The sequence below is a fragment of the Ranitomeya imitator genome, chromosome 1, assembly GCF_032444005.1.
Source record: "Ranitomeya imitator isolate aRanImi1 chromosome 1, aRanImi1.pri, whole genome shotgun sequence".
NCBI classification, from domain to species: domain Eukaryota; kingdom Metazoa; phylum Chordata; class Amphibia; order Anura; family Dendrobatidae; genus Ranitomeya; species Ranitomeya imitator.
Window position 1 is genome coordinate 730,229,510 of NC_091282.1, and position 14,367 is coordinate 730,243,876.

At 45.7% G+C, this 14,367-nt stretch overlaps 2 protein-coding genes across 3 annotated transcripts in view; one reads left to right on the top strand and one right to left on the bottom strand.

The window, feature by feature from the left end:
* The window catches only part of SLC35F4 (solute carrier family 35 member F4), a 485,714-nt gene that overhangs the window by 455,580 nt on the left and 15,767 nt on the right, over nucleotides 1-14,367 (bottom strand). The gene's annotated exons all lie outside the window — the stretch shown is intronic.
* On the top strand, nucleotides 4,100-6,338 carry LOC138644562 (uncharacterized). The gene is made up of 6 exons (XM_069733101.1): nucleotides 4,100-4,184; nucleotides 4,267-4,341; nucleotides 4,469-4,585; nucleotides 4,676-4,877; nucleotides 4,970-5,129; nucleotides 5,235-6,338. The coding sequence occupies exons 1-6, from the start codon at nucleotides 4,140-4,142 to the stop codon at nucleotides 6,148-6,150; spliced, it is 1,515 nt and encodes a 504-aa protein (XP_069589202.1). The 5' UTR covers nucleotides 4,100-4,139; the 3' UTR covers nucleotides 6,151-6,338.

Consider the following 14,367-nt stretch of genomic DNA (forward strand, 5'->3'; position numbering starts at 1 on the left):
AAAAAAGAAGATTGTAACGTTTTTTGTCTCCGCCAATAAAACGTGTCTCGGCGCATTCGTCGGCATGCGTCTTTTGCTAGAATGAAAGTCTATGAGCGACGGATGCGTCGAGACACGTCGTACGACGCAATGCAGCGCTGCAATACGTTTTTTTCTACTGAGCATGCTCAGAAACAGGTGTTTTTATCTAAATGGCCAGACATCCCCAAATCTATATAAACCTGGTCTGGGCCTTCAACCCCCACATATGCCAGCAAGACTCAGAGAGAAGAAGAAGCCTCCAGCCAGCCGGACACCAAGAGCCCAGCCTGGACACCAAGAGCCCAGCCGGACCCCAAGAGCCCAGCCTGGACCCCAAGAGCCCTGCCGGACACCAAGAGCCCAGCCGGACCCCAAGAGCCCAGCCTGGACCCCAAGAGCCCTGCCGGACACCAAGAGCCCAGCCTGGACACCAAGAGCCCAGCCGGACCCCAAGAGCCCAGCCTGGACCCCAAGAGCCCTGCCGGACACCAAGAGCCCAGCCGGACCCCAAGAGCCCAGCCTGGACCCCAAGAGCCCTGCCGGACACCAAGAGCCCAGCCTGGACACCAAGAGCCCAGCCGGACCCCAAGAGCCCAGCCTGGACCCCAAGAGCCCTGCCGGACACCAAGAGCCCAGCCGGACCCCAAGAGCCCAGCCTGGACCCCAAGAGCCCTGCCGGACACCAAGAGCCCAGCCGGACACCAAGAGCCCAGCCTGGCAGCAAGGACCAGACACACTACAACAGTGTGAGTATATTGCCATTTGTGTGTGTGTGTGTGTGTGCGCATTTGTGTATGACGTACTGACTATAGCAAGAGCTTATAAAACCTGAATCCAACCTGAGGCCTGCCGTCATCCTGCAACAGCCATTGCCATGCTACAGTCCAGATCCACCGTGAGGCCTGCCACTGTGAAGATATCAAGCTCCAGCCGGAGGACTGATGGCCGTGTGTGTGTGTGTGTGTGGGTGTGTGTGTTTATTTTTGTACTGCTGTGTGCTTTTGTATGTATGTGTTCACGTGCCTGCACCTTATTATGCCTTCGTCAATATTGCGACTGTTCATGTGTTATGCTTGCGTTATGACTCGGCTTGCAGGTATGTTTGTGTGCGTCTTGTTGGTTGCATGTGCATTTGTCAATGCCATATTGGTTAATATTGATTTTTGATGTATTTACTAATTAAGGTACCGTCACACTGAGTGACGCTGCAGCAATACCGACAATAATCCGGATCACTGCAGCGTCGCTGTTTGGTCGCTGGAGAGCTGTTACACAGACAGCTCTCCAGCAACCAACGATGCCAGTAACCAGGGTAAACATGGGGTTACTAAGTGCATAGCCGCGCTTAGTAACCCGATGTTTACCATGGTTACCAGTGTAAAAGTAAAAAAAAAAAAAGGTAAAAAAAAAAATATCCGCTGTCTGTCCCCGTGCTGTGCTTCTCTGCATTGTGAGCGCCAGCCAGCCGTAAAGCAGAGCAGAGCAGTGACGTCACCACTCTGCTTTCCGGCCGCTGTGCTTATACAGGGCAGAGAAGCAGAACGCCGAGGGACAGACAGCGGAACATAAGTATGAAGTGTTTGTGTTTTTTCTTACTTTTACACTGTTAACCAGGGTAAACATCGGGTTAATAAGTGCAGAGCCGCGCTTAGTAACCTGATGTTTACCCTAGTTACCAGTGAACAAATCGCTTAATTGGCGTCACACACGGCGATTCAGCGATGTCTACATAAAGTCCAGCAACGAAATAAAGTTCTGGACTTTCTGCAGCGACCAATGACATCACAGCAGGATTCTGATCGCCGCTGTGTGTCAAACTGAACGATATCGCTAACCAGGACGCTGCAACGTCACGGTTTGCTAGCGATATCGTTCAGTGTGACGGTACCTTTAAGGTACCGTCACACTTAGCGACGCTGCAGCGATACTGACAACGATCCGGATCGCTGCAGCGTCGCTGTTTGGTCGCTGGAGAGCTGTCACAAAGACCGCTCTCCAGCGACCAACGATCCAGAGGTCCCCGGTAAACCAGGGTAAACATCGGGTAACTAAGCGCAGGGCCGCGCTTAGTAACCCGATGTTTACCCTGGTTACCAGCGTAAAAAAACAAACAGTACATACTTACATTCAGCTGTCTGTCCCCTGCCGTCTGGTTACTGCACTGAATGCTGGCCGTAAAGTGAAAGCAGAGCACAGCCACAGCGGTGAGTCATCGCTGTGTGACTCACCGCTGTGCTGTGCTTTCACTTTCACTTTCCGGCCAGCAGTCAGTGCAGGAACCAGACGGCAGGGGACAGACAGCTGAATGTAAGTATGTACTGTTTGTTTTTTTACGCTGGTAACCAGGGTAAACATCGGGTTACTAAGCGCGGCCCTGCGCTTAGTTACCCGATGTTTACCCTGGTTACCAGCAAAGACATCGCTGAATCGGTGTCACACACGCCGATTCAGCGATGTCTGCGGGGAGTCCAGCGACCAAATAAAGTTCTGGACTTTATTCCCCGACCAGCGACATCACAGCAGGGGCCTGATCGCTGCTGCGTGTCACACTGGACGATATCGCTAGTGAGGACGCTGCAACGTCACAGATCGCTAGCGATATCGTCTAGTGTGACAGTACCTTTAGTATAGTGTTTTGTGCAACTTTTTTTTTTTTTTGTTTATTAAAATGGATGTATTATTGCAAAGTCTAATGGTCTGCAGCTTGAGGTTATATTTTTTTTTTTTAAATTTACTTAACCATTCCCATTCGATGTACTTGTATTTTAAAATAAAGAGCATTTCTGCTCCATTGTGATTTAAAAAAAAAAAAAAAGAAATAAATTATATATTAATAAAATGTTTCTTAAAAAATTGTCCGTAGTATAATTTCTTAAAGGTAAATTTAAATCAGGTGTATGTACCAATGGTTACACATGCAATACAGAGTTGTTTGAGTGGTCATTTTTTAATAAAGGTTATCCTTTGAAATTTTATTTCGGGGAGGTAATTGTTTTTTTTTTAAAACATAAAAATATTTTTAAAGGTGTCTCACAGTTTACCTTTTTTTGTTTTTGGGACATGGAAAAGAATGGTATAACGTGCACCAGTTTTTGGGTTTGGGTGTTCACATATTTTTCTCATTTTAACATGGTGTTTAGTGGTAAACATTACCTATTTCTGCTTTGGTCTAACTTTCAATCCATTATACTTATTATATTGCAGATAGAGTAGGGACCACACTGACCGGCATAAGCCACCTGGACCACAGCCACCTGGCCCACATCCAGAAAATCTGAAAAGTAAGTTTTGAAGACCCCAAATCTGCTACTTCAATGTGTAGAGCAGATTGCAAGTGTCTTTTAACTTACAGACCTACCAGGACCACAGCCACCTGGACCACAGCCACCTGGACCACAGCCACCTGGACCACAGCCACCTGGCCCACATCCAGAAAATCTGAAAAGTAAGTTTTGAAGACCCCAAATCTGCTACTTCAATGTGTAGAGCAGATTGCAAGTGTCTTTTAACTTACAGACCTACCAGGACCACAGCCACCTGGACCACAGCCACCTGGACCACAGCCACCTTGACCACAGCCACCTGGACCACAGCCACCTGGACCACAGCCACCTGGCCCACATCCAGAAAATCTGAAAAGTTTTGAAGACTCCAAATCTGCTACTTCAATGTGTAGAGCAGATTGCAAGTGTCTTTTAACTTACAGACCTACCAGGACCACAGCCACCTGGACCACAGCCACCTGGACCACAGCCACCTTGACCACAGCCACCTTGACCACAGCCACCTGGACCACAGCCACCTGGACCACAGCCACCTGGCCCACATCCAGAAAATCTGAAAAGTAAGTTTTGAAGACCCCAAATCTGCTACTTCAATGTGTAGAGCAGATTGCAAGTGTCTTTTAACTTACAGACCTACCAGGACCACAGCCACCTGGACCACAGCCACCTGGACCACAGCCACCTGGACCACAGCCACCTGGCCCACATCCAGAAAATCTGAAAAGTAAGTTTTGAAGACTCCAAATCTGCTACTTCAATGTGTAGAGCAGATTGCAAGTGTCTTTTAACTTACAGACCTACCAGGACCACAGCCACCTGGACCACAGCCACACAATGTCCTCTTCCGGCAGCCCTCCTCCACAGCAACAGCAGGTATCGGTAAGTAAAAAAAATTTTTTTGTTTTTTTTTTTAAATTTACATCATTTTGAGTCACTACATGCATTTATTATGTTTAAACAGGAATCAGAATCCGATGAGGAGCTGTCGGAAGGGACCGAGACGGGTGGAGACATCGAAGTGGAGGAGGAACCAAGTGTAAGTAGTGGTGAAACACTTGCTTCACACATCACACTGCACCGTACACAAAACAGAATTTCATATATAACGTAACACAGAAAACATATACATACATTAAAGCTAATTTTTTTATCCTTTATTTCAGTCTCCTGCTGCTGCTGCTGCTGCTGCTGCTGCTGGTGCTGCTGAACGTCCAGCACAGCATGAAGGTTCTCCCAGGCGCTCCCAGAGTCGGCGGACTCGACGCCGCGGTCGGCCATCAGTGAGTCGGTTTTTTGTGGGGCTTCAATTGTTAATTTTTTGCTTTCAGTCTACTAATTTTTAATTCTTTTTTTTTTTTTTGTTCTAACAGGCTTCACAGTGTGCTCCCGAATACGATTCAGATATCGATATTGAAGCCCTCATCGAGGAGGTTCGTGAACGGGAGCCACTGTGGAACATGGCTGACCGCAGGCATGCTGATACCAGTGTCACCCATCGGCTCTGGTTGGAAGTATGCCGGAACATCTTTGCGAGGTGGGAGGACCTTCTTCCACAGCAGCAGAGCAAACTATGTAAGTATTCACTTTTCAGTGATGTTTTGAGCTGAATGTAATGTCTTGCATTTACGAATATTTTTTTTTTTTCTTCATTCCTGTCTTCACAGGTACCAAGGTTAGGAAGCGGTGGCGGTCATTGAGGGATCGCTTTAAGAGGGAGTTTAACGAGGAGATGCAGGCCCCGAGTGGCTCAGCAGCAAGGAAGAAGAGGAGGTACAGATATGGCCCGAACCTCTCCTTCCTGAGGGAAACCATGCTGAGTAGAGTGTAAGTATTCAACATCACAGTAAGAACCTGTCTAATCACAAAACTTTTGTTTCAGTCCGGCCTTTTTCATATCAATATATTAACTTATTTTTTTTTCTTTCACAGCACCTACTCCAGCCACCGTGCGCCTGCATCTACCTCTGCACCCTCTGAAGCGATCCCTCCTGAGTCCGCCACCGGGGACCACGTCGGTAGGCCCCACACCTCTCACCCCTCTGTCCCCTCCACTTCATCCGCCTCTACCAGTGGAGTGCAGCCTTCCTTACTCGCATCTGATGGTCAACAGATAGCGTTCCCTTTACCCCACCCCTCTGACCCTGCCACCTCTACACCACCGGTAGGTTCATGGCGGCAGCGTCAGAGGGGTCAGGAAAGGAGCTATGCTCCTGAGTTCTTGCATCTAAATGCAGGCTTCCAAAATTCATTTAAAATTTTGGGAGAACAAGTGACTGCTGGTTTCAGCATGATGCAATCACGCATGAGTGAAAACCACCATGAAATCAGCAGTCGCTTGGATAGACTGCATTTAGATGTAAGTCAAGCTCCAGCCAATCTTTTTTTTCAGTCCATGCTCAGGAGCATGGAAAAGCTTTCTTTTGATCAGCAGATGCGGGTAATGAATAGCTGCCATAACGCTCTGCTGAAGGTAATTAACGAACCCCAATCTACCCCCACACCTCCCCACACATCCCAGTCCCAATTTCAACACCATGCCCCACAATATCACCGCCAGTCCCAATATCCACATCACTCTCAATATCAACATCACTACCAATACCCAACCCGGCCCACAACCCAAATGTATTCACCCGTGTTTTCTTCATCTTTGCCCAGCTTTACTTCCCCAGTAAGTTTTCCACCTACCCCAACACAACACCCCTCTGGTCAGCCTCCTGTTTTCCCCCCCCCTTCCACTACAGACGCAACAGGTAGGGTTTCCCCAATCCCACCTACCGACGTGGTCCAACCTTCCAGCCCCTCCTCCCATAGTTACTCCACCCAACAATACCAGGACCTGTGAACCTGGAATGTACTTGTACATAGTTTTTTTTTGCCAAAAAAAAAAGGTTCTTTAAATTACCAAAAAAAAAAATAGTGTGGGAAAATTACCCACAAAAAATATATTTTTTGAAATAAACATAATTCTGGTTTACAATCTACTGTGTGTGTGTGTTCATTAATTAAGGTAAATATGAAAGGTTAAGTGAAAAGAAACACCAGACGTTTTCAAGGTTTAACAAAATGGTTTTATATTATATTAGCAAGCAAACCACACACACTCTTTTTTTTTTTTTTTTTGTGGCAGTTGCTACCAAAAAATTTTGGAAAAAAAAAAGAAAAAAAATTAAAAAAAAGTCACACAATTATGTCTTGCCATGGAATCCGCCCAACAGGTGACAAAAAATATTCAGCAAACTGTTCCCTCATCCTAGTAACAGAACCGGTGGAGCGAACAGAGGCACTTCGGTAATCCCACAAGGATGTCTCCAATTGTTCGTCATCCAAGGTAACGGGCTCCTTTGAAATAACAAAATTATGGAGCACCACACATGCCTTGACAACATCGTCTACAGTTTTTGTATCCAGTTTTATTGCCGTCAGCAGAACTCTCCACTTTGCTGTCAAAATACCGAAAGAGCACTCTACCACTCTTCTTGCTCTGGTAAGACGGTAATTAAATACCCGCTTGGTGCGGTGTAATTCACGGCTGCTGTATGGTTTCAGTAGGTGCGGCGACAGTTGAAAGGCTTCATCACCTACACACACATAGGGCAAGGCTGGTTCACTGGTTCCTGGGAGCGGTCTTGCTGGCGGGAAATTGTATGTATCTCCATACAGGCAGCGACCCATCGGAGAGTTTTTAAACACTTGGGAGTCGTTGGACCGGCCATACGCTCCTATATCCACAGCAAGGAATCGGCAGTTGGCGTCAGCAATAGCCATGAGTACAATTGAGAAGTATTTTTTATAGTTATAGTACTCTGATCCTGTTCCTGCCGGTTTTGCAATCCTAATGTGTTTGCCGTCCACAGCACCAACACAATTTGGAAAATTACACATTCGCTCAAATTGTTCGGAACTTCTCATCCAGATTTCCATTGTTGGTTGTGGGATATACTCCAGCTGTGTCCCAAATCGCACGACATGTGTCCTTCACAATTCCGCCAATAGTGGAAATCCCCAGCCGGAATTGGAAATGGAGTGAAGTCAAAGACTCACCCGTAGCTAGGAAGCTGCAGGGAAAAATAAAAAAAAATGTAAAAAAAAATTGCACAGACCATCAACCAAGAAAAACAAGTGGAATGGCCTCAAATAAACCAACAAATTACATGCTACAGTAAATGCGGCGCAATGTGTCAGCGCAGTATTCTCTGCAGCATTTAATAACATTCAATATGACCAATGACACAAGAAAAAAAAACAAGTGGAATGGCCTCACATAAACCAACAAATGACATGCTACAGTAAATGCGGCGCAATGTGTCAGCGCAGTATTCTCTGCAGCATGTACTCACATTCAATATGAGCAATGACATAAAGAAAAAATGCTTACCGCAGTGTCACCATGAGCCGCTCCGCCGGTGTGATGGCAAGCCTCATCCTTGTGTCCTGCCTTTGGATGACATCCTCTATTTTTCCAACCAAATAATCGAAATGTTCCATCCTCATCCGTACATAACTAAAGAATTTTTGGGGGTTGCACCGCAACTCCAGATAGAGAGTGGACTGGACACCCCTGGTCATCCGCAGCTCATTGATTGGATGTATCCAGAATCGTCGCCTTCTCCGTTGCATCATCCGTCTTTCTGCTGCCGCCTCCTTCTCCCGCACTATGATATCCAGGCGATTCGTCTCAAATATAACTTCAGTAACCAAACTCGAAATCCTCCCAATTACACCATCCATCATTGCCACTAAACTAAAACCCTCAAAGATGTGCTGTAAATACAGTCAGTATATAGATTTCCCTAGTTTCCAGTAGCCAATCAAATTTTGGTGCCTCCCATTTTAAAAACGGATCCGTCGTAAAAACGTATGCAACGGATGGAAAAAACGTATGCAACGTATGCAACGCATCCAGCATTTCAACGGAACCGTTTATCGGATTTGCGACGGTTTTGCGACGGATCCGTCGAAATGCTGTATTCGTTGCATACGTTTTGCAGTTTTTTGACGCATCCGTTTTTTCGGGAAAAAGACGTTTTTGGGACGGATTGCAGTTAACGCTAGTGTGAAAGTAGCCTAAGCAGCACTGTAAAGCCACATTTGGGGTATTGCTACATTCAGTAGAAATTGTGGGACAAATGTTGGTGTCATTTTTAGCCATTTCCCCTTATGAAAATGAAAAAGGTGGGGCTAAAACTAAATTTTGGTGGTAAAAAATGCAATTATTTTTTCTTCTGTGACACACCAGTGGTGTTAATATGATCCCTGCACCCGTAGATGAATTAATTGAGAGGTGTAGTTTGTAAAATAAGGTCACTTATGGGAGGTACTGCAGTTCTAGCACTACAGGGGCTCTCCCATTGGGTCATGGCACCCACAAACCATAACAGTAAAATCTGCACTATAGTATGGTGCTCGTTCCCTTCTGAGCTTTGCACTGTGTTTGAGAAGTATATCCTGATTACATGTAGGTTATTGGCACACTCAGAAGTAATTTTTACAACAAACTGAGGTCCATTTTTTTCTATTGGCCTTAGAAAACTTGGGGCTAAAACAACATTTTAGTGGTAAAAATGTAATTATTCTTGCTTCACCGCCCAATAGTATAAAATTCTGTGACACCCCCGTGGTGTCAATATGATCACCCCCCATCAGATGAATTCATTGGGGGTGCAGTTGGGTGCAGTTTGTAAAACAGTATCACTTATGGGGTATTTCTGTTGATCTGGCACCTCAGGGGCTCCGTCAATGTGAAATGGCACCCTCAAACCATTCCAGCAAAATCTGAACTCTAATATGGTGCATTTTCCTTTTTGGGCTTTGCAATGTGTCTCATCTGTAGTTTTCGATGATACCATATGGGATATCGGTGAACTCAGGAGAAATTGTGTAAGGAGGTGGAACACAAGAAGAGTCCGGGGGAGGTTACCTTCTCTGCTCCGTGCCTGGAACCATTGAGCTGTGCTACAGGTTCCCCGGGGGGCAGGCTTGGAGACTGGGACAGGAAGGAAGCCGGGCAGAGAGTGGGAAAGGCGCGCACGTGCAAGTGGCAGAGCAGTTTGTGCAGCGGTCAGGGCAGGACGCAGCTGCGCTCCGGGGGAGGAGAGAGGGCTCCCGGTCAGAGGACAAATGCAGGGAGATTGCCCAGAAAGACTGCATCTTGTGAGTACATGAAAGCAGACTCTGCTGTGACTGGAGAGGGGCGCCTTGAGACCTGTGCAGAGACATTGGTCCATGCAGAGACTGTGACCCCCTGGTAACCACGGTATCAGTGCAGAGACTGTGATCCCTGGTACCCACGGTATCAGTGCAGAGACTGTGATTCCTGGTACCCACGGTATCAGTGCAGAGCCCCTGATTCCAGTTAAGAGACTTAATAATAGACTGAGAATCGTTTTCCCGGGATAGGCTGTGCTGTAAAAGCTAAAGACTCAGAGCCTGTGCATATCACATTAACTCCCGAAACCCCAGGCAGCAGATTCCTAGAGACTACTCAGCCCACGGACAACAGAGGGATGACAAGTGTCGCTGTTTTCTCGGCGCCTACGTTGGAGAAGACGACCCTTCAAGGAAGTCCTCATCAGACTGATAAGTGTTCTTTTTCTCGAAATCCCGCTTAATTCTGTTACACTGTTTGACTCCCATATTTTGCACCGTTATCTTTTCAGTTCATATTCTACTGTTTTCTCCCTGCAAGGAGAATATTGTCCCTGTTAATAAATTCCCCCCAACAGTTGGTCTGTCTGTTCCGTGGTGCCATACTCAACCCTGCACCCTATTACAATTGCATAACAATTTTGGGGGTCTATTTTTATCCTGCTATCCTTGTGAAAATGAAATTGGGGCAAAATATATATTTTTTTCATTTTCATAGATCAACGTTGTAAAATTCTGTGAAACACCTGTGGGTTTAAGCTGCTCACCACAAGTCTAGTTAAATTCCTTTAGGGGTTTTGTTTCACATGTGGGGGGTTTCACTGTTTAGGCACATCAGGGCTCTCCAAATGCAACATGACAAGCGCAGACCATGTTTTCCTGTATATGCCTTGCTCTGTCTCATATCATTCTGATGGGTTATTTTACCTTGGAGAGCTCTAACTATTGCTGTTATGAGTGGTACCTTCATTTTTCACTATGGCATACCAACTAATCTAAATACTGGGGAGTTTTGGTACACATATTTGGCTATTTCCATATGGGATTTATGTTATTTAACAGGGCACTAGTAGCCTATATGTTACTCATATATAAACGCCATTGGATGTTCGCTCCAATTATGATTTATGTATCTTGATTCCCATGCTTGTTATCATTTTTGTGGATGTGTAGTTTATTGACACTGTGTGAAATTGCCTTTAACTTTTTATGTATGCAATGTACCAATTATTTTGTTATGTGATCAATAATAAAATTGTCTTTTTTATATATTATACCCTAGATTTTGTACTCCAAGTCTTTTGTAGGTTGCACATTTTGGTGGAGTGTCTAATATTTGTCTAATTTTACATATTTGTCTACTATTTACACATAGTTATGAGTTACTTTTGTATCACTATATTGTACTTTTTGGATGATACTGATAGTACATATTGTGTAATTGCAGCATTTTTCCTGCACCAAAAATCACAGCATTGTCAGGACAAAAAAAGTACAATTCACATTTTTTGGGCAAGTACCGTATTTACTTGCGTTTTTCACCAATTCATTTGACTGAGTGAAACATACTAAAATATGTAACATGCAGCATCTTGGAAAAACACACAGCAGTACTAAAAATACACATGGAAAAAAAGCAGCGCATGCATGAGATTTCAGAAATCTTGTTGACTATGCTAGTACTATAAAATATTGTATATGTTATGCACCAAATCCATTGCAGAAAATGCACAACAAAAATATACATGTGAATATATCCTAAAATACACCTAGAAGTCAGCTAAATTATTATTTATTTATATAGCACCATTAATTCCGTGGTGCTGTACATGAGAAAAGTTATAGATATCGTTTACAGTAAACAAATTTACAATGACAGACTGATACAGGGGGGAGAGGACTCTGTCCTTGCGGACTTACATTCTACGGGATAATGTGGAAGAGACAGAAGGATGGGGGTGCGGCAGCTCTGGTGGTGGTGACGTGTCAGCTCGGGTGGTGGTGACACGGCAGCTCGGGTGGTGACACGGCAGCTCGGGTGGTTGATGAGGCGGCAGCTGTAGGCTTTCCTGAAAAAATGGGTTTTCAGGTTCGGTCTGAAGGATCCGAGGGTGGTGGATAATCGAACGTGTTGAGGCGTGGAATTCCAGAGGATGGGGGATATTCGGGAGAAATCTTGGAAGCGGTTGTGGGAGGAACGAATAAGTGTGGAGGAGAGTAGGAGGTCTTGGGAGGATCGAAGATTACGTGAGGCAAGATAGTGGGAGACTAGTTCAGAGATATAGGGAGTGGACAGGTTGTGGATGGCTTTGTAGTGTTAGTAGTTTGATCTGGATTCGTTGGGGAATTGGGAGCCAGTGGAGGGATCTGCAGAGGGGAGAAACAGGGTAGTAGCGAGGAGAGAGGTGGATTAGCTGGGCAGAAGAGTTGAGGACAGACTGGAGCAGTGCAAGAGAGTTAGCGGGAGGCCACAAAGGAGGATGTTGCAGTAATTGAGGTGGGAGATGATAAGGGCATGCACAAGTAGTGGATTGTGGGCTGAGGATGGGACGGATTCTGGCAATATTTTTGAGTTGGAGGCGACAGGAGGTGGCAAGAGTTTGGACGTGCGGTTTGAAGGACAGGGCAAAGTCAAGAGTTACCCCGAGGCAGCGGATTTCAGGTGCGGGAGAGAGCATGATGCCATTTACCATAATAGATAGATCAGGTAGTGGGGATACGCGAGATGGGGGAAAGATGATGATTTTGGTTTTGTCTACATTGAGTTTTAGGAAACGAGAGTTGAAGAAGGAGGATATGGCTGATAGACACTCTGGGATTCTGGACAGCAGTGAGGTGACATCTGGGCCAGAGAGGTAGATCTGAGTGTCGTCTGCATACAGGTGGTACTGGAAGCCATGGGACTTTATGAGTTGTCCTAAGTCAAGGGTATAGATGAGAAAAAGTAGGGGCCCTAGGACAGAGCCTTGAGGGACACCAACAGAGAGAGGTCGGGATGAGGAGGTAGTGTGGGAGTGGGAAACGCTAAATGTGCGGTTGGAAAGGTATAAGGCAATCCAGGAAATGGCAAGGCCTTTGATGCCAAGGGAAGAAAGAATCTGTAGCAGTAGGCAGTGGTCGACTGTGTCAAAAGCAGAGGACAGGTCATGAAGGAGGAGAACTGTCTATTAGCTTTGGCTGTGAGTAAGTCATTAGTAATTTTGGTCAGAGCAGTTTCGGTGGAGTGGTGGGAGCGGAAGTCAGATTGTCAAGGAGAGAGTTAGATGAGAGGTGGGAGGAAAGTTGAGCATGGACATGCTGCTCAAGGAGTTTGGAAGTGAACGGGAGCAGTGATATGGGGCGATAGCTGGGCATAGCAGTTGGGTCAAGGTTAGCTTTCTTGAGGATGGGTGTGATGGTGGCATGTTTGAAGACAGAGGGGAAGGTATCAGAAGATAGCGATAGGTTGAAGAGATGGGTTAGGGCTGGAATGAGCATGTTAGTGAGGTTGGGGAGCAAGTGGGAAGGGATGGGGTCAAGTGCACAGGTGGTGAGGTGTGATTTGGAAAGGAGGTAAGTTCTCCTTCAGGGAGGTTATTAGCGAAGGGCAGAGAACTGGTATGTTGCGGTGGTGGAACAGTAACGGTTTGCCTTGTTTAGTCGATCTTGTTTTTGAAGTAGGTGGCAAAATCCTCAGAAGAGATGAGGGGAGTTGGAGGTGGTAGTGGTGGGTGGAGGAGAGAGTTAAATGTGCTGAAAAGTTGTTTTGGGTTGTAGGATAATGAAGATACAAGGTTTGTGAAATAGGTCTGTTTAGCAGAAGTGAGGGCTAGTTTGAAGGCAAGTGTAGCTTGTTTGAAAGCAGTGAAGTCGTCTGGCAGGTGTATTTTCTTCCAACGCTGCTCTGCGACTCTGGATGCTTGTTGGAGTTTTTGGTGAGATTGTTATGCCAGGGTTGTCTATTGATTTGTCGCACTTTGCCATGCATGAGAGGGGCGACTGAGTCTATGGCTGATGTGAGGGTGGAGTTATAGAAAGCGGTGGCGCGGTCCGTGTCGTGGAGTGAAGATATGGAGGACACGGGTAGGAGAGAGTCTGAGAGTCTGGGAATGTCTAGGTGTGCAAAGTTTCTGCGAGGATGTGGTAGTGGCTGGACATGGGGGGTGGGTTAGGAGGACAAGAATGAGAAGGTGAGTAGATGGTGGTCAGATAGGGGGAAGGGAGAGGTTGTGAGAATAGATAAGGAACAGAGGCGGGTGAAGATGAGGTCTAGTGTATGTCCGTCTGCGTGGGTGCCCTTCATAAATTGTAATGTATCATAAATAACACTATACAGCCAACATATATAGTACTGCAATACACAACACATTCATTCATTTACTGTACACAAACAATGGGGGAATGTAAGGTTTCTGCCTAGATCTATATTTCTACTTTTTTTCAGCAATATTGATAAAATTACTGTTTCATCAGCAGGAGTTATCACTAGAGGACTAGTAAACCTGCTGACAGGTAATCCTCCATATTCAGGAGCTCTGCATAACCCCGCCCCCACCATTGATTAGCAGCTTTCTGCCTATGCTCAGTGTACACAGGAAGCTGCAAATCAGGGGTTTGGGTGGGGCTATACACATCTCACCATTCAGAGAACTGCTAGATCTGCAGAAGATAAAACAGTGATTTTTATCAAAACTGCAGCAAGCAGCCCAATACATTATAAAATGCTGGAGTTAGGGTCTCTGCTCCTACATCATCCTGCTCTCACATTGGGTAGCAAAAACCTGGTGACAGATTCCCTTTAAACCTAACCATGCTAACTTTTCAAAAGTGGCAAAAGTGGTGTAAAAATATACGTTTTGCACCAAAATGGTGTGCAACTAAATTTGCTACTTTTTGGCATGAAAAAAAAGTACAAAAGCCTTAATATATTCCCCCC